Source organism: Quercus robur, chromosome 9, assembly GCF_932294415.1.
Source record: "Quercus robur chromosome 9, dhQueRobu3.1, whole genome shotgun sequence".
In the NCBI taxonomy this organism is placed as follows: Eukaryota; Viridiplantae; Streptophyta; class Magnoliopsida; order Fagales; family Fagaceae; genus Quercus; species Quercus robur.
Window position 1 is genome coordinate 10,712,855 of NC_065542.1, and position 24,455 is coordinate 10,737,309.

Here is a 24,455-nt window from a genome sequence, read left to right on the forward strand (position 1 = left end):
TAAGAATCTCACAATAAAAATAGTAAAAATGAATTTTATTTTATAAAAGATCGCTATCAAACATAATTTTGATTGAAATTACTAAGATCTTTTTGTTGTTGTTTAGTGTGTCTATATATAAAACTTATCAAATAAAAAAGTGTGTGTATATAATAAAAAAGTGTGTGTATATGTGTATGTGGGAGTTGTCTTGAAAAATATATTAGAATTGCAACTTGCAACTTGGTCTCCCCAAACAAAAATTCCTGGCTCCGCCCCTGTGAAGGGCGGGCAAGAGGCGAAGTAATAGTGAGCTTCAAACAAGTATGTTAGACTATGTTTTTAAATGAGAACCCTATTACTTGACCCACGAAGATCAAGTTTCAACCCATTACTCGTATTATATGTGTTTTAGCTGAAATTCCTCCAAATTGAACAAGTCCAACTCAATCCTACGACTTAAAGCATTCTTTTTAAGTTTAATAAATTTAGAGGAATGATAAAATTCACAATTTTATTAAGTGACAAGTTATTAATAGTGAAAGAAAAGTTAATAATAATAATAATAATAAGTACATGTGAAAATTAATAATAACTAACCAACTCAACAATAGAGAAATTTATTGTAAAATTGTTTTGTTTGTAGTAATATTCTTTTTAACTTAAGTGTTTTGTGTTCGTTAAAGTCTAGTTTAATTTCTAACCTTTTCTCAAAAATAAAAAGATAAATCATTTAAATAAGTTTATTTTTTTAAAAGGTACAGACTGAAACCCACACAAAAAGAACCCCATACTGGCACCCAATCAACTTTCATGAGTGAGTCACGTCCCCAACAGTTGACCCAATCATACCTCACGGGATATTTTCATCCATCCAAAACAATATGATATACATTTTTTTCGACACAAAACCAACACAATAATATTTAAATTAAATAAAACGAGATTAAAAAAACATTATTCATAGAATCATAGTAAAAGAAACTCGACACGAAATATCGGCAGAGACACAAGGTACGAGGCGCAGCTCCGGCACGCGACCCCCCGGTTCACACGACACGTGTATTCTCCCACCACTTCTGAATGCGACTTGATTTGATTTTCCAAAAAGTTGAAAAAAAAAAAAAATCCCACTTCACTGTCAGAGAACGAAGATTCCAATGACTCATCAACAAAGCAGAATCGGTACTCGATACACGAGACGCCACGTAATGACTTGTCTAGAGACACATCACAACTTTTTTTTTTTTTTTACGTGGGACCCAGTACCCCCATAGTCTTTTACGGGGCCGAATCACTAACCTCAAAATCTATGTTACACGCGTCCACCAACCCAATCTCAGTCACCCACGTATCTCTTTGAAAAATCTAAGCCACTGGTCCATCAAAAGATTTCAAAGCCCATCTGTTTCAAATCCAACGGGGTTGTGAAAATTCAACGGCTTAGATTTCATGCTTTTTTATATATAACACACAGATTAGCTAGTTACTACCTTTGAATTCCACTTTACGCTATAAAAAAAAATGAGGTTGATAGAGGCTTCGAAGCTTCACGTTGATGGGCCAGTGGGAATGAATCTCGGGAGAATGACGTCAGATTCCGGGGACATGAGTCAGATCACGGTGACGAGGAGAAGAACCAAAGTCCGGCGGCTGAGGTACACGTGTCGAACGAAGAAAACACCATCATCGGAGGAGGAGGATGTTGGTGATTCGGTGAAGGTGTCATTGTCTGTGTCTTCTTCGGAGAAAGAAGAGGTGGTATTGTCGTACGGTTCGGTTTCTGTTATAGGGAGGAGGAAAGAGATGGAAGATGCGGTGAGAGCTGAACTAGGAGTTATGAACAAAAAAGGTGACGGTGGTGGTGGTGGTGTTGTTGGAGGAAAGTACGATTTTTTCGGAGTGTACGATGGGCATGGAGGGTGCCACGTGGCGAGGGCTTGTAGTGAAAGGTTGCATGGGATTTTGGTGGAGGAGGGTGAGAGTAGCAATGAAGAGTTAGAAGGGTTATCGGAGTATAATTGGGAGAGAGTGATGAAAGCGTGTTTTGCTAAAATGGATGAGGAGGTGGTGGGTGTTGGTGGTGGTGGTGTGGGGAGGACGGTGGGGTCCACGGCGGTTGTGGCGGTGGTGGGAGAGGAGGAGCTTGTGGTTGCCAACTGTGGGGATTGTAGGGCGGTTTTGTTTAGTGGTGGTGTGGCTTTGGCCTTGTCTCGTGATCATAAGGTACGGTTCTTTTTTGAATATTTGATTCTCAATATCATTGCCTTGTCTTGCCGCCAAAGTGTGTTAGTTTTTTTCTAGTTTGCTTGGTTTTCTTTTTTTAAAAACGCTATTTGAAGGTTCGGTTTCTGGCTTGATTTATATGAATATATGATATAAAAACGTTGTTCAAAACAGCGCCTTAGACTTCAAGCGAGAGAGAGAGAGAGAGAGAGGAATCGCTTTTGCCAGTGCTGCTAATAGCTTTTTCAATTTCTAGTATCATAGTCCATAGATCGTAGATTATGGGTGCGTATAAAAGATTCAGAATCAGAAGGTTCGATTCTTTTTTTTTTTTTTTTTTGAGAAAACAGAAGGTTCGATTCTATTCTAACTTATAAGTGGGAATTGCCAACTTGCACTTGCACAGCAATAATTGACTGTTCTAATAATACAATATTGTGATTAGTGACCAAATTCTCAGTTCAGCAAGCCTAGAACATTAACAACTGATTAATAATAAGGAATAATTTTTTGAAAACTTTTAATATATACCATACACACATAGAATTTCAATTTTCGATGTCCGCCCTACGATAATTAATATTTTATTATCAAGACAAGACACAAATTTTTTTAACTCATTTTAAAATTTTAATTTTATTAGGAAACATTTTCATTTACAACCCAATTTATTGCTTTCATCCGCTTCGGTTTATTTCAAGTTTTCATTTTGTAAATACCCTATGGATATGTTGTAGTTGCTGGTGGTGGTGGTGGTAATTTTAACCAGCCATTCTTTACCAAGAGAACTACGTTTGAACAACACACTCCATTGTTGTACTTAAAAAAAATAATAATAAATAACACTACATTATTGAAAATTAGACAGAGTTGAAAAAAAAAAAAAAAAAATTCCCGGCTCTAATTTATAGAAGGAAAAAGTATAGCCCCAATCTACTATTTGTAAATTGGAGTGATTATCTGTGTCTAGTTTTAATTAAGTTGGAAAAGAAAGTTCTAAACTAGTTTAAAGCTAAATTTTGCCTTTCATAAAATACGAATATATTGCAAGTTAGTGACTTCATTTAAAAATAAAGTTCTTTTGTGACTTTACAGGTGACAAATGGTTCAACGCCATGTTGTAAAATTAGTAATTTAATTAGGACACCAACTATATTGAGTCCACGTTGTAAGGGTCATGATAGTGAGCTAATGGATCATATGAGGGTGTTTCGAGTAAATTACAGTGTGATTGATAATCAACTTCTTCTGTTTGGCACACTTTTTTTCACTAGGGAGCACTTATCTTCAATTTGCTGTTACTTATTTTAGAAGAACTATGTCTGTGGGTGCTTGAAGTGAAAACATTTGTCAAGTATAAATACCTTATGAATTCCAGGATACTCCTTCTGTCTCTTACCCACTGGTCATTGGGGCAACTCTCGTCCACTCTGATTGCTAGACAATCTTCAACAAGTTCGTGAACATCAAATTTCTGATTCTTTGTTATGGTAATTTATAGAGGTATTAAATAAGAATACCAGAAGTGGTGTTTAAATTTGTCATACGGCTAGTTTCTGGGCTTTATTCACTGCTCAATAATGGCTTACTCTCATCTTTTACATGAACAATGGATCCTACTATGAATTCAATTAGTAAGATCCACTATTAATATTATACAAAAGAAGAGAGTATTTCATTATTATACTTCCAGAGAATTATATAATTGCATGTTGAATTATCTTTGACTAGTAGTAGCAAGGTATGTATACTCCATGTATTTTTAGCAATGTATTTTTAATCATTAATTTTTTGCTTTATCCGCTTATCATTGAACTTAGTTTCATGGTGAGAGGGTTGCATATTGTAGATCACATTTATATTTTCAGTTTCCTCTTTACATGTATCACACAAATTCATTGTTGATATCCTTTGATTATAAGAACTCAGCTTTATGACAATATCTAAATCATGATTGGTGCATCATTTGTGCTAATAGCCTGACAGACCAGATGAGTTGAAGAGAATTGAAGCCGCTGGTGGAAAGGTCATAAACTGGAATGGAAATCGCGTTCTAGGAGTTCTTACCACTTCTAGATCAATAGGTATGTAGTAATCCTCTATGTACTTCTTATGCCACTAATGTTCTTCATAGAATAATGATGGTTTAATATGCTCGTGGCTACTCAAATGCTAGTGTGGCATTCTTCACTCAAAAACAAAAAATGCTAGTGGCATATAGAAAATTAAATGGTGATGGTAGCTATTAAGCTTTTAGCACAAGTGGCCATTAGAGTTGAGAATGACCCATCACCAATCAGTCAATTTACCATTAGATTTGCAAGGACATCACTATCGATTATTAAAGCAGCCCTTGGAAAAGCAAGCATCTTAACATGAGGAGAACCATGTTCAATACCAACCTTCCCCCCTTATAACTATTAGATTATCAAAAACTAAAAAATGGAAAGTTCTTATCATTTGTTGTTAAGGAGTTCCCTCGTTACATCCCCAAGAATTTTGCTTATAAATGGATATCTGGTTTTTATGCATATGCTTGCCAATAAGAACTACGTACAAGCAAAGAAAGGAAACGGGGATGGATCTTTTTGCCTTACTCTTCTTTGTGGTAAGATTTATAGGGTTGTTCCTGAATCAACTTAGCTTTCGCAATGATTTGTTAAATAAAGATAACTTTGTGCCATAAATTTTTTTTTTTTTTTTTTCGAGGGGGTGTTTCAATTTTTTTTCCCTGAATTAAGACTTTTCAATTTTTCATTGAAACAAAGAGAAAGTATTCAGACTACAAAATAGGGAACTAGTCCCCTCTCTCTCCTGATTCCCTAGGAAAAAATGGGAGGAGATAGGGATCTTTCTCTCAAAATTACACAAAAGAGACAAGGGAGGGGGTGTATCAATTTGGGATGTTAAGCATGATGTCATGTTACATAATCACCAAATCATACATAAAATTAGGCATTTATTAGGTTTCTGTATGAAATTATATATTATAAAATTAGTCATTTATTATGGTTTCGTTAGCATATGAAACTATATATTTTAATATTTAAAGAAATTATGATGTGCTAAGATTCTAATGGAGAGTTTAAATATAAAATAACTAAGTTTCTTAATAAATAGAAGTCTTCTTTATTTTAATAAGTTTTTCAAAAGTCTTCTTCTTCTTCTTTTTTTATTTTTTTTTTATTTTTTTACATTAATATTTTATATTTGGAGAATTAAGGATATGGATTTCTTCTTTTTTTTGGCGAAAAACAACAATTAGATGGTTTACCATTTTCAAACTGACTATTAAAAAATTGTTTTGACTAACATTTATAAGGAATAACTTAATGTGAGAGAGAGCGAGAGAGCGAGCTTGGCCCCTTAAAAAAATCCATAGCTTCACCACTGCTTATATTATCTGAAATGTCATCATCACCAATCATTCTCTTTACTTATTGCATGCAGGTGATCACTACCTCAGACCCTATGTGATATCCAAGCCAGAAGTCACAGTGACCAAACGAAGCAATAATGATGAATTCCTTATCCTAGCCAGTGATGGCTTGTGGGACGTTATATCAAATGAAGTTGCATGCCAGATTGTGAAGAGATGTCTTGAAGGAAGACTGAGGAGGAAATCCCTGGAAGTGGAAGTTGAGAATGAGAGTCGCGCTGCCGAGGCTGCAGCAGTGTTAACTGAGCTAGCAATGGCTCGGGGGAGCAAAGATAATATCAGTGTGATAGTAGTCGAGCTAAGGAAACCCAGAGGTTTTTCCAGTTTATAATATTTACTCGTAGTTAACAATGCTTTTAAACTCTGCTGCCTAGCTTTGGGAACTGGCTATTTTTCACTCATCTCTCCAAGCATTAAGATGCATGTAAGAAGGGGAACTCTTTCTCCCACGTTTGTTTTTTTTTATTATTTATTTTTATATTTTTGTGTATGGTAAAATTATCATATAATTTTGTTTTCTTAAAAAAAGAAAATGAAGAACTACTTGGTTATGTTAAGTATCTGTAACACTGATGGGCTTATGCCTATGGTTTCCACTTTCCTGAAAGTTCTAATCATATAATATATGGTGTAGGACAGAATTGAATGACAATGGTCGGATTTGAAGGTGACCAAATTCTCCTGAAGAACAGGAAGTGAGAGGAGGGGTTATTGGGTTTAAACTTGAAATTCTTACCATAGTCATTAAATGCAATTCTTTGGCCTTAATAGCTGATCAGCATGGTCGTATACAATTTGAAAAAGAATGAGAAAAATATATTAAAAATGGGTCATTCTTGATTTTACTACTATACATACATATTTATAGGTATCATACCTAATTTATCTTAACAGTTCATCTATTATAATATATTAAAAAAATCAACTTCTAAGAAAGAGGTATCCATCTAATCTCTTGCCAAATAATAATAATAATAAATAAATAAAAGAAGGTATCCACCTAATCATAAACTGACTGGCAGCTCTACTTGCATGTGAGAGTGGTCATAGGACCATCCTCACTTGTCAAAAAATATTTTACACATGCAAAATTTTTTTTATATATAAATAGTTATTTTAATCTAATATGTTTAGTGGCCACCTTGACTTGAAAAAAAAAAGTAGATATATACTTAAAAAAAATATTATATACTAAATTAACCTACTTTCATCACTCTAATAAAAATATTGAATACCTTTACTTGAAAATCATAAGAACTCGAGTTCAATAAATATAAGAGTAATGTTACATTTACAATATTTTCATAAATTTCAGTATTTCACAATAAATCTTATGTGGTAAGTTGTTACTAATTCTAATTCAGGTTCAATATTGAAATGTTTTACCCACCAAAGAGATTCATCCATTACGCGCATATGCATGTTTCATGCAACCTCTTTTTAATTTTTTTCATAAAAGTGGTATTAATTTTTTTTTTTATAAATAATTTATTAACAAATACCTTAAGAGAATTATTTAACATATATGAAAAAGGATAAAAGATCATTTTAACTCAATTGACATTTTTTAGTATTTTTAATAGAGATATTCAAGGTTGAAACTCTCCTATTTCCTTGTAACTATCAAATTTATCATTAAAAAAAAAAAAAAAAAGTGTAATAATGATTGAGACAAGAAAATATTTTTATTCAAACAATTTAAATGTGGCGTAGCCTTTTTAATTGAGTGAAGATAAAATAAAATAAAATATTTTACTAACTCATGCCATGGATGTGGAATCCATGAAATCGTTCTGGTGGCTGCTTTTAGATGAGTGAAGATTAAATTAATTAAATATTTTGCTAACTCATGCAATGCATGCGGAATACGAAAGTTATTCTAGTGGCCTGTAAAAATACTAAAGAGTTTCTTTATAGAGAAAATATGATGTATTATTTGATAAGCCATTATTAATTCAGTAAGGAATTAATAATGCATAAAAAACCGCTCCCTATCAACCAACTGCTATCTATTACCTGCTCTTATCACACACAATTTGTCAATGCATAATCATGCAACGTGATGAGTAATAGCATTTCCTTCGATCCCTTTAGAGTTTAGAGACAAATCTCGTCCTCAAGATTTAGGTAAGAAAATTATCGTTGCAAAGCTTCAAACGGAGGCTACATATATTGCATCCTCAACTGGAAGTCGTCCATGCCATTGTACCAAGCCTTCTATAACAACTTTCTGGCGAGACGTATAATCCAATGAATGTTTGTTTAACTTTTAAGACCACGGAAACTTCGTTATTATCGACCTTTGGGCAAAGTTAATTCGTTATAACTCGTACCACTTGTCCGACCTTCTTTTTTAGTTGAGGCAAATGAAACATAGGATGTAGACGTGAATACGATGGTCTTTTTAACTGACGAGTAACCTTTCCCACACGTTAATATTTGAAAAAGGCCTATAAAAACAAGACGAGCTTCAAATTTGCACGAGACACTGATTGAAAGCTGACGGGAATTATTGCATGTATTTGAGATAGACGTAGACCCACTACCCTTGTGCAAGCTTGAGCCCGTGACCTTGGGACTTTGTGTACAATATCAGGGGTTCAAATCCTTTACCCTGCGTTTGGTTGGGGTTATAAAAAGTGAGAGAATAAAAAAAAGATGATGGAAAAAAGTGGGAAGAAAACATGATTTTCTTTTATTTAGCTGAGAGATGAAATGTTTGAAGAATACTAGTGGTTTTGGGTATTTTCCACTTGAGTCCGCCAAAACACGTACAGTGTCCTCAAATTGAAGAGAAAAAAATAAAGTACTTCATGTAATTCACATGTAATTTACCCAACTTTAAAAAAATTACTTCTTATATACAGAAAAAACTTAGGTGCTCTGGGAGCAATGCTCTCTCCTTTAACATGAGGGGTGAGCCCCACATGTGGGTCCCACTATGGGGCCCACCCCTCATGTGAGAGGAGGGAGCATTACTCCCAAAGCATTTAAGAATTATCCCTTATATACTATTTAATAAAAACATTGGTATTGATGTAGGTATTTAGCTAAAATGCTAAATTTACTATCAAAATAAAGCAAAAGTGGGCTGCATCAGTGGAGGTAAAGCCAAAATTTTTGACTTTTGAGTTACAGGGCTGAGTGCACACAACCATGTAGCTAAGATGGTAAAAGAAAAAATAAATTCTATTAAAAGATATATTATTTTATTTTATTGTTTATATTATTTTATTATGTTGAATGCTAAAATAAAATCATTGATGTTGAATGTTTTGTAAAGTGAGGTGATAAAATAGTTAAAGTAACTTTTTGTAGTGCTAAATTACTAAATTTTTGGCACCACCAATACTGATGCTCTAAGAGCATAAAAGTAAACTTAATAATTTCTTCAAACTATTTTTTTCCATCTTATCATTTTTTCGATATTAAAAAAAAAAAAAAAGACAAAAAATTTATACTATTAGTTTTTCATTTCTTTACTTTTCCATTCTCTCCCAACTAAACACAGTTGAAGGAAAATTAAAATATTTTATACCTTATTACCATTTTTCATTTCTTTACTTTTCCATCATTATTTCAACTAAAAAAAGCCTTAGAATTCCTAGTCTACATGGTAGACTTCTTTAATCTCTGCTGTAAGGACTTAATTTGTAACGATCCCCAAGGAGTATTGGGTTCGAACGTTAAAGGCCCAAACAGTAAAATTTGTAAAGAGTGGGCTAAAAGGCTAGGCCTTAGTTATTGAACAGCAGTTAGTCATGGTGTTCATGATGATTGCACAGAGGTGAATTGAGCTTGTCCAAGAAGACTTTCTCTCCGACACGGCCTGAGTGGCTCCGGTCATTGGACCTCGTCCGAGGAGCTTAAGGTTCTTATTATCCCTTTTACCCTAGGTTACAATGGTCCAAGAGACGATACATAATGCTCTTATTTTTCTTCGCCCCCCCCCCCCCCCCCACTCTTCCCGTGGATGAATTCTTACATTATATAGCCCCTTTCAGTTGATCCTGATCTTCCATTTGTTGATCAGGCAGGTAACTACTCAAGTGCTTGTCTCATCAGCCGCCTTCCCCCACTTTATGTTAGTTGCAATAATCGAAGCCACACTGTTCAGGTGTCTTTTCCCATCAATGTGGTTAGGACGTTTGTTGGTGCATTCAATGAGGAGGTGACATCTTTTCCTTGAACTGCTCCCACATTGTACCCCCGTGCAAGTCCTATTGTACTCGTCTTTTCTTCTGGAAGCGCTTTGGGGGCTGCCTTTGATGGCATGTCGTTCTTCCCTTCTAGGTCTTGGGATGCTGAGGACAGGATCATCCTCGACTGCATCTCTAGGTCATTTGGACTTTCGCTGCATGTCCTCGGCAACATATCTCCTCGGCGCGGGCCTTGGGCCCTAATGTATAGTGGGCCGGGGTCACAAATTCTCTGGCCCCACAATAGCCCCTCAAAATCCTGCTGTCCGGCTCCTCGGACGGAGAGGAGGGTTTTGATGACATCAAGTCTCTGTCATGGCTTGCCAATCCTTGTCATCTATCAGTACCATAGCCTCTTCGTCTGCCCGAGACGCGTTCCTGGCGCCTTGGCACGTGAAGCGCGTCTTCATTAAATGTGGGCGGCTCTGTGCTCCCCACGTTCAACTGTGCGATGGTAATCCAACAGTGGAGATTTCCTTACCTTTATAGGCTGGAAAATCCGCACAGTTACTTTTGATGGGAGGTATAAATAATTTTTAGAACCGATTTGTCTCTTCACTTTCACACTTAAGTGTTCTGGCGCACATATCCTGGGTTTAGTCAAACTTCCATTCAAACTCAAGTCTCTTTCCAGCATAAAAAGCTCGTCTGAAAAACTTTTCCTCATTTCTGTAAGTTTTCTGCTCTCACTAACTCGAGCTTTCTCTCTTCTGGGTTTACTTTTCTCTTGTTCCTCTCCTTCTCCTGTCATCCCTTGAGTCTATTTAGCAGTTTCTAGAGATGGTTAAATTAAGAGAGTTGGTTGAGACCGAAGAGGCAATGAAAAAGTTTATCGCCGACTATAGGATACCTCCTAATGTGGGTTTAAGGTACTGCAAGGAGGGGGAGTGGCATCTTAAGAGAAGAACGGGCGAGGTGGTGATTCCCCTTCTCGCCTATATAGAAGGGGGTGTAAGAATCCCCATGGGGCCAGTAATGAGGAGTTACCTTAGACATTTCCGATTAGCTCCCATCTAGTGCGTTGCTAATATGTTTAGGATCCTGGGTTGTGTGGACGCCTTAAATGAAAAAATGGGGCTAAGACTAACCCATCATGATGTAAACTAGTGCTACAACCTCCAACATTTGAGGGGCAAATCCTACTACATGAAGACAAGAGACGATAGGGTTCGGCTAATCTAGTGTCTCCCCGAGTCCAACAAAGGATTGAATAAGGACTTTCTTATTGTATCTGGGGAGTGGCACGATGGTCTTCCTTGCCTAATTGTGAAAGGAGAACCAGGTGGGGTGTAGAGAGTAGGAGGGGGCCAATCTTTTGCGCCGTCTTAATTTTGTGTGGTTCAGTTACTAACTATGAACATGTCTTCTTTTTGCAAATCCGCACGCCTTTCACCGACACTTTCATCTGATCAACCGGGAGGATTTGGAGACCGTTCTCAAGGCGGCGGTTTTTGTAAACGACTAGGATGGTCAAGTCAGAGCCGCTCACAAAATCTTAGGGTACAATCCCATCCAGAAGTCATTTGCCGCCCCGAAGCACGTGATCAGAGCTAACGATCCTCGGCTTCAAAAGATTACTGTAGTCGAGCACGGGTTTTTGATCTCTGAAGGATCTCCTGTCCCGGAGGGCATCTCGTTGGCAGGCTCTTCTTCGTCCTACCAAGCAGCGGAGGACGAGGGTGATTTGGGTCTATCCGAAGAGGGGTTCGGTGTATTTGACCAGGCTGATCTATCTGAGAATCCTTCCAGTGACCTGAGTGACCCTGACTTGTCCAAGGCGGAACTGTTGTCAGTGGGAACATCTTCTCGAGCGGAGATGGGTGTCAAGAGGAAGCCTCCGACCAGCTTGTTCGACCTGCTTGAGGGCCAGCCAGGGAAGGGTGTACAAGGAAGGTCGCAATCCAGTGTTCCAACTCCTCCACCACAGCCCCAGCCTGTCCAGACTAGGTCTTCTCCTTCCTGGTCGCAGTCACAATCTCCCCGACCCAAACTTCTTGCCCCTCCCCCATCCACTCTGTCTCCTCGGCCTGAGCCCACCGACCCAAAGAGGAAGAGGAGTTCCAAGGGTAAGGAGCCAATGGAAGGGGGGAAATCTCACTCCTCTTGAAAGGAGGACGAAGCCCCGCGAGCTCAAAAACAGTTAAAGATTGGGCATCAAGGTCAGGGGAAAGGGGTCGATGCCCAATCCGCGCCCAATGCTTGGCTTCCTAACCCAATGCTCCACGGGGAGCCTCTGATGGAAGATGCATCCATAAGGAGCTTTCGAGACGGCGAAGGTGCTTATGTGGCTAACGCGTTGGAGAGGACCCTGCTGCTCCCCACTAACATGACCGAGTTGAAGAATATAAGGATGCAGGAGGTTTTCCTCAGCATGAAGAGGTACCTGGGCATGGTAAGGCTCCTAATACCTATGACTCCGTTGACCTTTGCTCCTAAATTTTCATTCATAATGTGTTTGTTTCAATTGGCAGGCCGTTCAGGCCACCTATAGGCTGGAGAATGAGGCTAAGGGGCAGAGTAAGTCCGTAGAACTTGAGCGTAATAAGCGTATAGAGGCTGTGCGAACCTTAAAAATTTCGAGGCTAACCTCGCGAAGGCCAGGGAGGAATTGAAGGAGATGACCAAGGCCAGGGATAGCGCTGAGGAAGGCTTAGACGGTGCCCAAAAACAAGCCGAGGACCAGAGGAGGCACCTGCTTGCTGCCGAGGAGCAATTGGAGATAGCCAAGGAGCAGATCGATGATTTAAAGAAGAAACTGACCGAGGCAGAGAGGGATAATGGCATTGCTAAATGGGCCAGGGACGAAGCAGTGAGGGCCAAGACAGAGGCTAAGTTTGCCAAGACGGAGGCCGAGACCTCCAAGGACAAGGCTGAGGATGAGGCTTACGATGCGGGGGTGGCCGATACCCAGGCCACCCTTAAAGCTCAAATCCCTGGTGTATGCAGGCTATACTACTCCCAGGTTTGGAATGAAGCCCTCAAACGAGCTGGGGTGGAGGCTTCGTCCGACTTGTGGAAGGCGGAGAAGGTGTACTATTCTCCAGCCATCCGTGAGACTGCCTCCGCTAGCTCCGAGGTTGTGAGCGCTCCACAGGAGACTGAGGCTGCTCAGCCAGAAGCTGTTTAGCTCATTCTCACTCCTGACGAGTCAACTAAGGGAGGAGAGCTTCATGGGGCGACAAAAACACCTGGAGGTCTGAATCCTGAGATGCCTCAGGAGGCTGCCAAGTCCACAGTCAGTGCTTAGATCTCTGATGCCGAGGAGCCGGCCCTCTTGGTTTAGCCCCTTCAGACCATTCCCCTTGCTGATGTCTCCGAGGGCCTTGAGGCTAATCCTGCTCGGCCTTCCCAGGAAAGGGATGTCTCTCAGGGTTCCAAGGCTAATCCTGCTCAGCCTCCCCAAGAAGTGGCCAAAACAAAATTGAAGAAGTAGGAGCCTTGGCCAACTTTTGTATTTGTTTCTAGTTTAGTTGTTAATTAGTTTCCCTTTTGCTTTGAGGACCTTGGAATTTGCTTGTAATTAAACTCTTTGACCATATGTATGAAATTCCTTTCTTCCTTTTTCCTTTAAATTATATGTTCGTTGCCCTTGCCGATATTTACTATTGCTGCGAATCTCATGGTTTTTGAACTAGTTATCTTAACATGTATGAATGGTTGTGCATATGATATATTTGGGATCACATCCCAGAATTCTAACTTACCCGCGCCCATGGGGCGTTAAATTTGTGTCTAGACATACTTCTAGGGAGCTAAAGGCATCATCCGAGGTGCCGAGCATGTTCTTGGGCCGTGTCTGGTACTTAGATTTTCTTGGAATATCTAGTTTCCCCATAGGTTTAAGTCTGAGGACCATGCAAGACCTTGGTTCTGTCTAGCACTTTCTTTTTGTAGTAGTTGGTTTCCCCATAGGATTGAGTCCAAGGACCATGCAAGACCATGGTTCTGTCCAAAACTTATATTTTCTTAAAGTAGTTGGTTTCCCCATAAGTTTGAGTCCGAGGACCATGCAAGACCTTGGTTCTGTCCAAAACTTATATTTTCTTAAAGTAGTTGGTTTCCCCATAGATTTGAGTCTGAGAACCATGCAAGACCTTGGTTCTGTCTGATAGGGGAGCAGAAAATTAGTCTAACTCCGGTTCGTCCAAAGTGGTCGTCCAGATCAAATTGAGCAAGTTCGACCTGGAATCACCCCAGAAGAAGTAAAAGTGTTCATAGACGATAATACTATTCTTGATCAGTAAGTCTCCCATGGACGATAAAGTCGTCCATGATGAAGGTCGTCCATGGACGACCTTCAGATGTCCATGGACGACCAAACAGTCGTCCACCAGATGGACGAATACGCAACACTTGGAACTTTTGACTCTCTGTAGCGATTACTAAACCCGCAACTATCTCGACGAATCCATCAAATAAGTTAACTTCCGTTAGCGGTTACAATTTTAGTAGCCGTTGAGGAAGTTAACTCCGGACTCGTTGGCTTCCACAAATCTTGGGGAGGTTATTGGACAAGTAACCGTCCCAAAGATCCCTATATAAAGGACCGGTCTGAACCCGACAAAGGTAAGATTTTCTCTGAGACATTACCCCCAAATACTTGGAACTCCCTTCTCTGCGAGACTAACTTCTTCATCGGAGAGGGTTTGGTTGGTATCCTCCGGTCTCCTCTTTGACTGTTTGTTTCTTGTAGGCCTTTCACCACAGAAGTAGTCCACCGAAGCTAGATCATCCACCTTACTGATTCAGAGCGATATTAGTTGGCGCCGTCTGTGGGAAGGAGATTGCTTTGCAACTTTCTTTTCTGCGACAAAAGGTTAGGATGGTCAGGACCAGGTCGAGGGCTACTAGCCCAGGCCGTCAGGGAAGCAGAGGCGCTTCAAGTGATCCCCAACGCGATCGCCAATCCGTACCAGTCATGCAGACATCGTCTGTTCAATATGTGCAATCTATGGCGGCTGCAATGGCGGAGTTGACTCGCCAAAACCAAGAGTTAAGAATGGAGATCAATCAGAGAAGACAGACACGTGAGGAACATGAAGGACAAACACAAGGTCATGGCGATAGACAAAATCCTGAGATTGGAAGTCAGTTAAGAAGCACCACTTCACGGACGGTACCACACTTGAAAGAAGAAATGGATCAAATGAAGAGAGTCATGGAGGAAATGAAAGAGAACATGAGGAGGACGAATCCTATAGAAGATTTGGTCCACAGAACCGACTCTCCCTTTACGGCTTCCATCAACGGTCATCCTCTACCATCAAAATTCAAACTGCCTTCCCTGGATTCGTACGACGGAACGCGTGACCCGTTTGACCACATTTCTACTTTCAAGACAACTATGCACCTTCAAGGGGTCCTTGATGAAATCATGTGTAGAGCCTTCCCTACCACCCTTAAAGGCCCGGCGCAAGTTTGGTTCAGCAAAATACCTCCAAGTTCTGTAGGCTCTTTCGAAGAGTTAAGCAAACTATTTGTTAACAATTTCATCGGGGGACAAAGACACAAGCGTTCCTCGTCCAACTTGCTGACCATAGAGCAAGGGGAGAACGAAAGCCTGCGGTCATTCATCACTCGCTTCAACAGGGAAGCTCTTAGTGTGGACGAGGTGGACGACAATCCTCTACTGGCAGCCTTCCACAACGGGATTAATTCTGATTTATTTATCCACAAGCTATATGAGAAGGAGCCTCAAACTATGGCTGAGCTCGTCCATTCGGCTCAAAACTTCATGAATGCAGAAGATGCGATCATAGCTAAGAAAAGGAATAGAGCTGAAAGGATGGAAGCGCATCCAGCACACCACTCAGAACAAGGCCCTCGTCCAAAGAAGGGATGGACGGAAGATAAGAAGGAACGAGATAACAGGAAGACGAGTCCTTTGGGAAGAAGCCAGAACTATACGCCCCTGAATGCTCCACTCGATCAAGTGCTCATGCAAATCAAAGATGACCCTTCCCTAAAATGGCCAGAGAAGATGAAGGGAGATCCCAATAAGCGCAATAAGAGTAAATATTGTCGCTTCCACAGGGACCATGGGCATGACACGAATAAATGTTATGACCTGAAGCAGCAGATTGAGAATCTTATTTGACAAGGAAAGCTGAGGCACTTCGTTGGAAGGGATCATAGAGATGAGAAGTTGAAAGGAAAAATGGAGGAATCGTCTCGGCCCTCATTAGGAGAGATAAGGATTATCGTTAGAGGAAACTCGATGGGGCAATCTTCCAAGTCGAAGAAGACATATCTCAAAGTGGTGCAAAACGTCTAGCTTTCTGGACGATCACCACGGTTGAGATCAAGGGACGAGCCGGCCATTTCCTTCACCGACGAAGATACTGAGAGGATCCATCACCCGCATGACGATGCGATTGTCATTACTCTGCTTATTGCAGATTATATAACCAGGAGAGTGTTAATTGACAATGGAAGTTCAGCTGACATATTGTACTACCCTGCCTTCCAACAGATGAGGCTTGGGCGAGAACAACTTCGTCCAGTCTGCTCACCACTGATAGGGTTCGGAGGAATGAAGGTGCAGCCCGTAGGCATCATTACATTACCAGTGGTGGTAGGCTCATACCCGCAGCAGATAACTAGGGAAGTCAATTTCCTCGTGGTGGACTATTCGTCTTCATACAATGCCATTATTGGAAGACCAACTCTGAACAGTTGGAAGGTGATAACATCTACCTACCATCTATCAGTCAAATTCCCTACGGAGTATGGGATAGGGCAAGCACAAGGAAATCAGTTGGCAGCTAGAGAATGCTACTTAGCCATGATGGCTTTGGACGAACAGGTGCAGACAATGAGCATCAAGGAAAGAAGGGTTATTGCAAAGCCCACAGAGGTATTGGAAGATGTTCTTTTGCAAGAAGATGATCCCGAGAAATTCACCAGAATTGGAACAGGTATGAAGGAGAAGGCAAGAAAATACCTCATCCAGTTCCTAAGAAAGAGTATCGATGTTTTTGCATGGAGTCATGACGACATGCCAGGAATCGACCCAAGTGTGATCACTCTTCGATTGAATGTGTACCCCTTTTTTAAGCCTGTTCGTCAGAAGAAGAGGGTATTCGCTCCCGAGCGGGATAAGGCGATCAAGGAAGAGGTTCAGAAACTGACCACGACACAGTTCATTAAGGAGGTTTATTACCCGGATTGGTTAGCCAATGTGGTGATGGTGAAGAAAGCAAATGGAAAGTGGAGAATGTGCGTAAATTTCACTGACTTGAACAAGGCATGTCCCAAGGATAGTTATCCTTTACCACGCATTGATCAATTGGTGGACTCTACGGTTGGCCATCAGTTGCTGAGCTTCATGGACGCCTTCTCAGGATATAATCAGATCAAGATGGATGAAGCTGATCAGGAAAAAACTTCCTTCATTACCAGCCAAGGCTTGTTTTGCTACAAAGTGATGCCCTTCGATTTGAAGAACGCAGGGGCAACTTATCAAAGGTTGGTGAATCACATGTTTCGTCCACAGATAGGACGGAATGTGGAGGTTTATGTCGACGACATGCTTGTGAAGAGCATAGACGAGGGAAGCCATCTAGACGACCTACAGGAAACCTTTGAAACACTTCGGCGATATAAGATGAAGTTGAACCCAAGTAAGTGTGCATTCGGAGTATCGTCGGGAAAGTTTCTAGGGTTCATGGTTTCACAAAGAGGAATCGAGGCGAATCCAGACAAGATCCAAGCTATATTGGACATGGAGCCACCGAAAAGTATCAAGGAAGTCCAATCCCTCACAGGACGAGTTGCAGCTTTGAACAGATTTGTTTCGAAAGCCACAGACAAATGTTTACCTTTCTTCAAAGTCCTCAGGAAGGCATTTGAATGGACGGACGAATGTCAAAGGGCCTTCCAAGACCTGAAGGACTATCTCACTACTGCCCCATTATTAAGTCCGTCCGTGTAAGGAGAAGAACTGTACCTATACTTAGCGGTGTCCCCACACGCCGTAAGTTCAGCTTTAATCAGAGAAGAAGGAAAAGTACAAAAACCTGTGTACTACACTAGCCAAGCACTTAGAGGAGCAGAGGGAAGGTATCCGCTTATAGAGAAATTGGCTTTTGCACTGATAACAACTTCTAGGAAGTTAAGACATTACTTCCAAGTTCATGTCATCAATGTCATGACGGACCATCCGCTCAAGAAGGCAATGAACAAGCAGGAAGCCGCAGGACGGCTGACTCAATGGGCGGTGGAACTTAGTGAATTCGACATTCGGTACCAACCGAGAAATGCAATAAAGGCTCAAGCCCTAGCAGATTTCATCGCAGAGTTCACTCCGAGTCATGAGGATCTTGGGGAAGGAGAGTACAATAACAAATGGGTCGTCCATGTAGATGGATTGTCTACATTGTATGCTGGAGGAATAGGAGTTGTTTTGCAGTCGCCAGAAGGAGATAAATTAAAGTACAAGGCCTATTTTCAATACCAGATTACTAACAACGAAGTGGAGTATGAAGCCCTTCTAAAGGGGTTGGAGTTGGCCAAGTCTGTAGAAGCAGACTCAATACTTGTTTTGGGAGACTCTCAATTGGTCATAGGCCAAGTAAATAGGACATGCGAAGCCAAGGAAGACAGAATGAAGAAATATCTACGGAAGGTGGTACGCCTTGTAAAGAAATTCAAAAAAACTGATTTTGTTCAAATCCCGAGGGAAGAGAATATGGAAGCAGATATTCTGTCAAAGGAAGCATCTGCGAATGAAGCGTTGGACGAATTGGATGAAGTACACTACATGCCAAGTATAGACCTTCCAGAAATGCTGCAGATAAAAGGTGACGGAAATTGGATGACCCCAATAGTGTCATACTTAAAGGACGGAAGGCTTCCAGAAGAGAAGGACGAAGCTAGGAAGCTCAGGGTCAAGTCAGCTAGGTATGTACTTATGGACGAATTGTTATACAAAAGAGGTTTTTCCCAGCCTCTCTTAAGATGTTTAGCTCCGAACGAGGCAAATTACATGTTGAGGGAGGTTCATGAAAGAGCATGCGGAAACCATTCGGGAGCCAGATCACTCGTCCATAAAGTCATCCGTAGCGAATTTTATTGGCCAACCATCCAAGCTGATGCCAAGGCATATGTCAAAGTATGTGATCAATGTCAACGCTTCAGCAACATTCCCAGACAGCCAGCAGAATATCTCACGCCAATGATGGCCCCTTGGCCTTTCGCGCAATGGGGACTAGACATTTTGGGGCCCTTTCTGACTGGAACTCGGCAAATGAAGTTTCTGGTGGTAGGAATAGATTACTTCACAAAATGGGTGGAAGCCGAACCCTTAGCAAAAATTACGCAGCAGAATGTCAAGAACTTCGTCTGGAAGAACATTGTATGCAGATTCGGGGTACCTAGAGTACTAGTGTCTGACAATGGACGACAGTTTGACAACACACCTTTCAGGGAATTTTATGAACAGCTTGGAATGAAGAACCATTACTCCTCACCCTCCCACCCACAGGCCAATGGCCAGGCAGAAGTAGCGAACCGATCCTTGCTGAAGATTATCAAGACTCGGCTCGAAGAGGCAAAGGGAATATGGCCGGATGAGTTACCAGGTGTTTTATGGGCTTATAAAACGACAGCGAGAACTCCAACAGGGGAAACTCCTTTTAAACTAGCCTATGGAAGTGAGGTAGTTATACCGGCAGAAGTACACATGACGAGCCACAGGGTGAGGAAGTATCAAACTGAAGAAAACGAAGAACAGCTCCGTCTTAACCTTGACCTTATGGACGAGGTCAGGATGGATGCAGAACAGAGGACAGCGAGGTACAAAAATCTCATGGCAAGGCAATATGACGCCATGGTGAAGCCGAGGCGTTTCAACATCGGGGATCTCATCCTGAGGAGGGTTACCTTAGCAACAAGAAACCCGGCCTACGGGAAACTTGGGCCAAATTGGGAAGAACCTAATAGGGTTATCAACTGCAAGAGGCAAGGATCCTATTATTTGGAAGCTTTGGATGGGCGGAAGCTGGAACACCCTTGGAATGTTGAGCACCTAAGAAAATACCATCAATAAGTGCTGCCTCTTGACAAGTGTCCTTGGACGAAATACCTGGACGAGCAAAAGTGTGTTTACTACTATCGTGTGTTTTAAGTATTTTAATAATCCCCTAGAAAGTACATTAGTGTTTTCACTTTTGTGCTATTCATGGACGAGTTGGTTTGTATTTTTAATTCAATAAGGCACAAGCTCACAAGCATGTGCCATGCCTGTGGACGAATGTTTACATAAGTTTGGATTTTCAAGTATATATATATTGTGTTTTCAAGTATATTATTGGAATCCTTTGTATGTTCATTCAGATTGATCCACAAAAAAGAAAGATAAGCATGGACAAATGAAATCCTTGGACACAAGGATATATCATCCATAAGCTTTCCTCCTAAGCAAAAAATGAAGCTAAGGTCCATCCGTCCAAAGCATGAGACGAGATGAAACCTAAGCAAAAAATGAAGCTAAGGTCCATCCGTCCAGAGCATAAGACAAGATGAAACCTAAGTTAAGGGTATATCCGTCTAAAACTCAAGGCGAGATGAAATCCGAGAAATGTCCGACCGAGACACGGACGAGCAAAGACCTCAACTAGCTTAACAATCCATTGACGAGAAATCGCTAGGAAGTCTAACCATCAAGGACGACAAAATGATCGTCCATAATCTTGAATGATGAAAAAATCTAACCAAAAAGGAAGTCATTCATAGATGAACTATACATAAGCTGAAAGGAATCAATTTACTCTATCTTGGTGATGTAATAAAAAATTCACCCCCATACTCAAGACAAGGCGAACTGAATTCCTGGGTGGACGAACCACATAATCTCAAATGATATGACTTATGAAAATAAAAATTTCATACATAAAGCTGAAAATGTATATGTTCAAACACAATGGAAGATGAAAATAGAAGTACTCATTTTTTCATGAAATTCAAAGAAGGGTGGACGACCCACGTCCAAAAACCCCTTAAGTAGTGAAAATGAAACTGTATATAAAACTCGTCCACAATCTTGGACGAGGCAATTGTACTTATATGAACTGGAATTAAAAAAAAAAAAAAGGAAAGAAGAAACAAAGCCCAAAACAACGGGCATTTCCAGATAAAAGTAAAACAAATTTTCAAGGAAAATGCAAATCATTTAGGCAAACTAGCCTTGGGGTCGTCCTGAGTGACTTCAGTATTAGCGTCGTCCATGATGTTGACGTCCTCGGAACTCGTCTGCAACAAGGAACTCTCTGTAGCAAGGGGAAGTTTGAAGGAGTTGAAGTCCAAATCAGGATATGCGTCCTTGGCATCAACACGAAAGTCTTCATAGCCAGCTGCATAATGACTGTCTAGACGATTCTTATACTCGTTAGACTTCTTGATGGCCGCAATAGCTTCTTCACGTGCCTTCTCCAAGGACGAGGTAAGCTCTGAAACTTGTCCTTCAAGATGGACGATGTGGGTATCCTTCTCTAGGTTGTCAGCCTTAAGCTCTTCCACCTCGTTCTTCAATAAGTCTCTCATGGACGATAAAGTCGTCCATGATGAAGGTCGTCCATGGACGACCTTCAGATGTCCATGGACAACCAAACAGTCGTCCACCAGATGGACGAACACGCAACATTTGGAACTTTTGACTCTCTGTAGCGGTTACTAAACCCGCAACTATCTCGACGAATCCATCAAATAAGTTAACTTCCGTTAGCGGTTACAATTTTAGTAGCCGTTGAGGAAGTTAACTCCGGACTCGTTGGCTTCCGCAAATCTTGGGGAGGTTATTGGACAAGTAACCGTCCCCAAGATCCCTATATAAAGGACCGGTCTGAACCCGACAAAGGTAAGATTTTCTCTGAGACATTACCCCCAAATACTTGGAACTCCCTTCTCTGCGAGACTAACTTCTTCATCGGAGAGGGTTTGGCCGGTATCCTCCGATCTCCTTTTTGACTGTTTGTTTCTTGTAGGCCTTCCACCACAGAAGTAGCCCACCGAAACCAGATCATCCACCTTACTAATTCGGAGCGATATCACTGTTCAAAACTTATATTTTCTTAAAGTAGTTGGTTTCCCCATAGGTTTGAGTCCGAGGACTATGCAAGACCTTGGTTCTGTCCAAAACTTATATTTTCTTGAAGTAGTTGGTTTACCTATAGGTTTGAGTCCGAGAACCATGCAAGACCTTGGTTCTTCCAAAACTTATATTTTCTTGAAGTAGTTGGTTTCCCCATAGGTTTGAGTCCGAGGACCATGCAAGACCTTGGTTCTGTCCAAAACTTATATTTTCTCAAAGTAGTTGGTTTCCCCATAGGTTTGAGTCTGAGGACCATGCAAGACCTTGATTCTGTCCAAAACTTATATTTTCTTAAAGTAGTTGGTTTCCCCATAAGTTTGAGTTTGAGGACCATGCAAGACCTTGGTTCTATCCAAAACTTATATTTTCTTGTATCGCGAGGATTAGCCCCTCGGCATATGTGTGTAGCATAAACTTTATGTTAGAAGCCCCTAGAACTGCCCATGCCACTGGCGCTTCGAAGTGTAGCCCTGAGTGGGAACTGAGTTAGGGCAGCAATCGTGTGCTGCTGGAAATGATGGAGAGGCTTTCGCATAGCTCGCACCACCGCCAAAACTATTTCTTTTAAGGGATCTTGGTTGACAGGGGCTTGATCTCACCATGACTAACCACCGCCTGCGCCAACGCATAAGCTTCCCCATAGACGGCGCCAATTGTAAGGACTCAATTTGTAACGATCCCCAAGGAGTATTGGGTTCAAACGTTAAAGGTCCAAACAGTAAAATTTGTAGAGAGTGGGCTAAAAGGTTAGGCCTTGGTTATCGGACAGCAGTTAGTCATGGTGTTCATGATGATTGCACAGAGGTGAATTGAGCTTGTCCAAGAAGACTTTCTCTCCGGCACGGCCTGAGTGGCTTCGGTCATTGGACCTCGTCCGAGGAGCTTAAGGTTCTTATTATCCCTTTTACCCTAGGTTACAATGGTCCAAGAGATGATACATAATGCTCTTGTTTTTCTTCCCCCCCCCCCCCTCTTCCCGTGGATGAATTCTTACATTATATAGCCTTTCTCAGTTGATCCTGACCTTCTATCTGTTGATCAGGCAGGTAACTACTCGAGTGCTTGTCCCATCAGCTGCCTTCCCCCACTTTCTGTTAGTTGCAATAACCGAAGCCACACTGTTCAGGTGTCTTTTCCCATCAATGTGGCTAGGACGTTTGTTGGCGCATTCAATGCGGAGGTAATATCTTTTCCTTGAACTGCTTCTACACTGTACTCCCGTGCGAGTCCTATTGTACTCGTCTTTTCTTCTGGGAGCGCTTTGGGGGCTGCCTTTGATGGCGTGTTGTTCTTCCCTTCTAGGTCTTGGGATGCCGAGGACAGGATCATCCTCGGCTGCATCTCTAAGTCAATTGGACTTTCGCTGCATGTCCTCGGCAACGTCTCTCCTCGGTGCGGGTCTTGGGCCCTAATGTATAGTGGGCCGAGGTCACAAATTCTCTGGCCCCACATGTACCTTTCTTTTGAAACGGTGAACAAACAATGCAATGGGTAGGAATAAGATATGTCCGACTAGTTTGGAGCTAAACTTTGTCATTTGGAATTAAACTTGCGATAAGGATAAGCTATAACAGTACATGGTAAACAACCACTCTTATCTCATCTAGTCTTACCTGCTTATTGCCATTTTACTTTCTCTAATGCTAAACAAAAAAAAGTGAATGACTTTCTTTATAAAAACTAAGATGCTATTAATTAGGAAATATTCCAACTTATTTATATTTCAATAGTAAATTAATCACTTTAACAGGTTAACCAGCTATATATGTTCGTTCTCTCAAAAAAAGCTATATTAAATGTTCGTGTGAACCATGTTACTAAAGGCTACAAAGAGCCTTTAAATAGAGTTGCAACTTATGAGCTTTAAAAATGGAGTTGCAACTTCCACCTTTGTTTTCGGGGTGAAGGCCATTGAGATTCACATTCCAATGATAATATTTATATATAACTTGCTCTGGCATATCTGGCGATGAAGACCAACCATGGCATGGATTTGAGTTTCTTTACTTTTCCAAAAGAGATGCATTTCGAAGACCATGGAATAAGAGCGTCTTTCTTTATGATCTGAGCTTTTGATAGCTTTTGATATGTGTTTCATACTTTAATTTATCATTAAAAAAATGATAGGTTTTAGGTGCTCTTTAGTATTTTTACAGGCCACCAGAATAACTTTCGTATTCCGCATGCATTGCATGAGTTAGCAAAATATTTAATTAATTTAATCTTCGCTCATCTAAAAGCAGCCACCAGAACGATTTCATGGATTCCACATCCATGGCAAGAGTTAGTAAAATATTTTATTTTATTTAATCTTCACTCAATTAAAAAGGCTACGCCACATTTAAATTGTTTGAATAAAATTATTTTCTTGTCTCAATCATTATTACAATTTTTTTTTTTATAATAAATTTGATAGTTACAAGGAAATAGGAGAGTTTGAACCTTGAATATCTCTATTAAAAATACTAAAAAATGTTAATTGAGTTAAAATGATCTTTTATCATTTTTTATATATGTTAAATAA

The 24,455-nt window shown here is 40.6% G+C and overlaps 1 protein-coding gene and 1 long non-coding RNA gene across 2 annotated transcripts; both read left to right on the top strand.

Annotated features, from left to right (window-relative positions):
* The first annotated feature begins 1,471 nt into the window (after window positions 1-1,471).
* Window positions 1,472-6,201, top strand: LOC126699672 (protein phosphatase 2C 51-like). The gene is made up of 3 exons (XM_050397627.1): window positions 1,472-2,205; window positions 4,184-4,289; window positions 5,656-6,201. The coding sequence occupies exons 1-3, from the start codon at window positions 1,504-1,506 to the stop codon at window positions 5,973-5,975; spliced, it is 1,128 nt and encodes a 375-aa protein (XP_050253584.1). The 5' UTR covers window positions 1,472-1,503; the 3' UTR covers window positions 5,976-6,201.
* LOC126699673 (uncharacterized) lies at window positions 2,212-3,198 on the top strand. Its single transcript, XR_007646861.1, has 2 exons — window positions 2,212-2,518; window positions 2,559-3,198. It is a non-coding gene; the product is annotated as an uncharacterized LOC126699673 (long non-coding RNA).
* Window positions 6,202-24,455: the final 18,254 nt, after the last annotated feature.

Excerpts from the sequence above, each read along its gene's own strand:
- LOC126699672 (XM_050397627.1), top strand. The coding sequence starts at position 1,504 with ATGAGGTTGATAGAGGCTTCGAAGCTTCACGTTGATGGGCCAGTGGGA. Across the intron at positions 2,206-4,183 it reads CCTTGTCTCGTGATCATAAG|CCTGACAGACCAGATGAGTT; the intron begins GTACGGTTCTTT and ends TTGTGCTAATAG. Across the intron at positions 4,290-5,655 it reads TACCACTTCTAGATCAATAG|GTGATCACTACCTCAGACCC; the intron begins GTATGTAGTAAT and ends TATTGCATGCAG.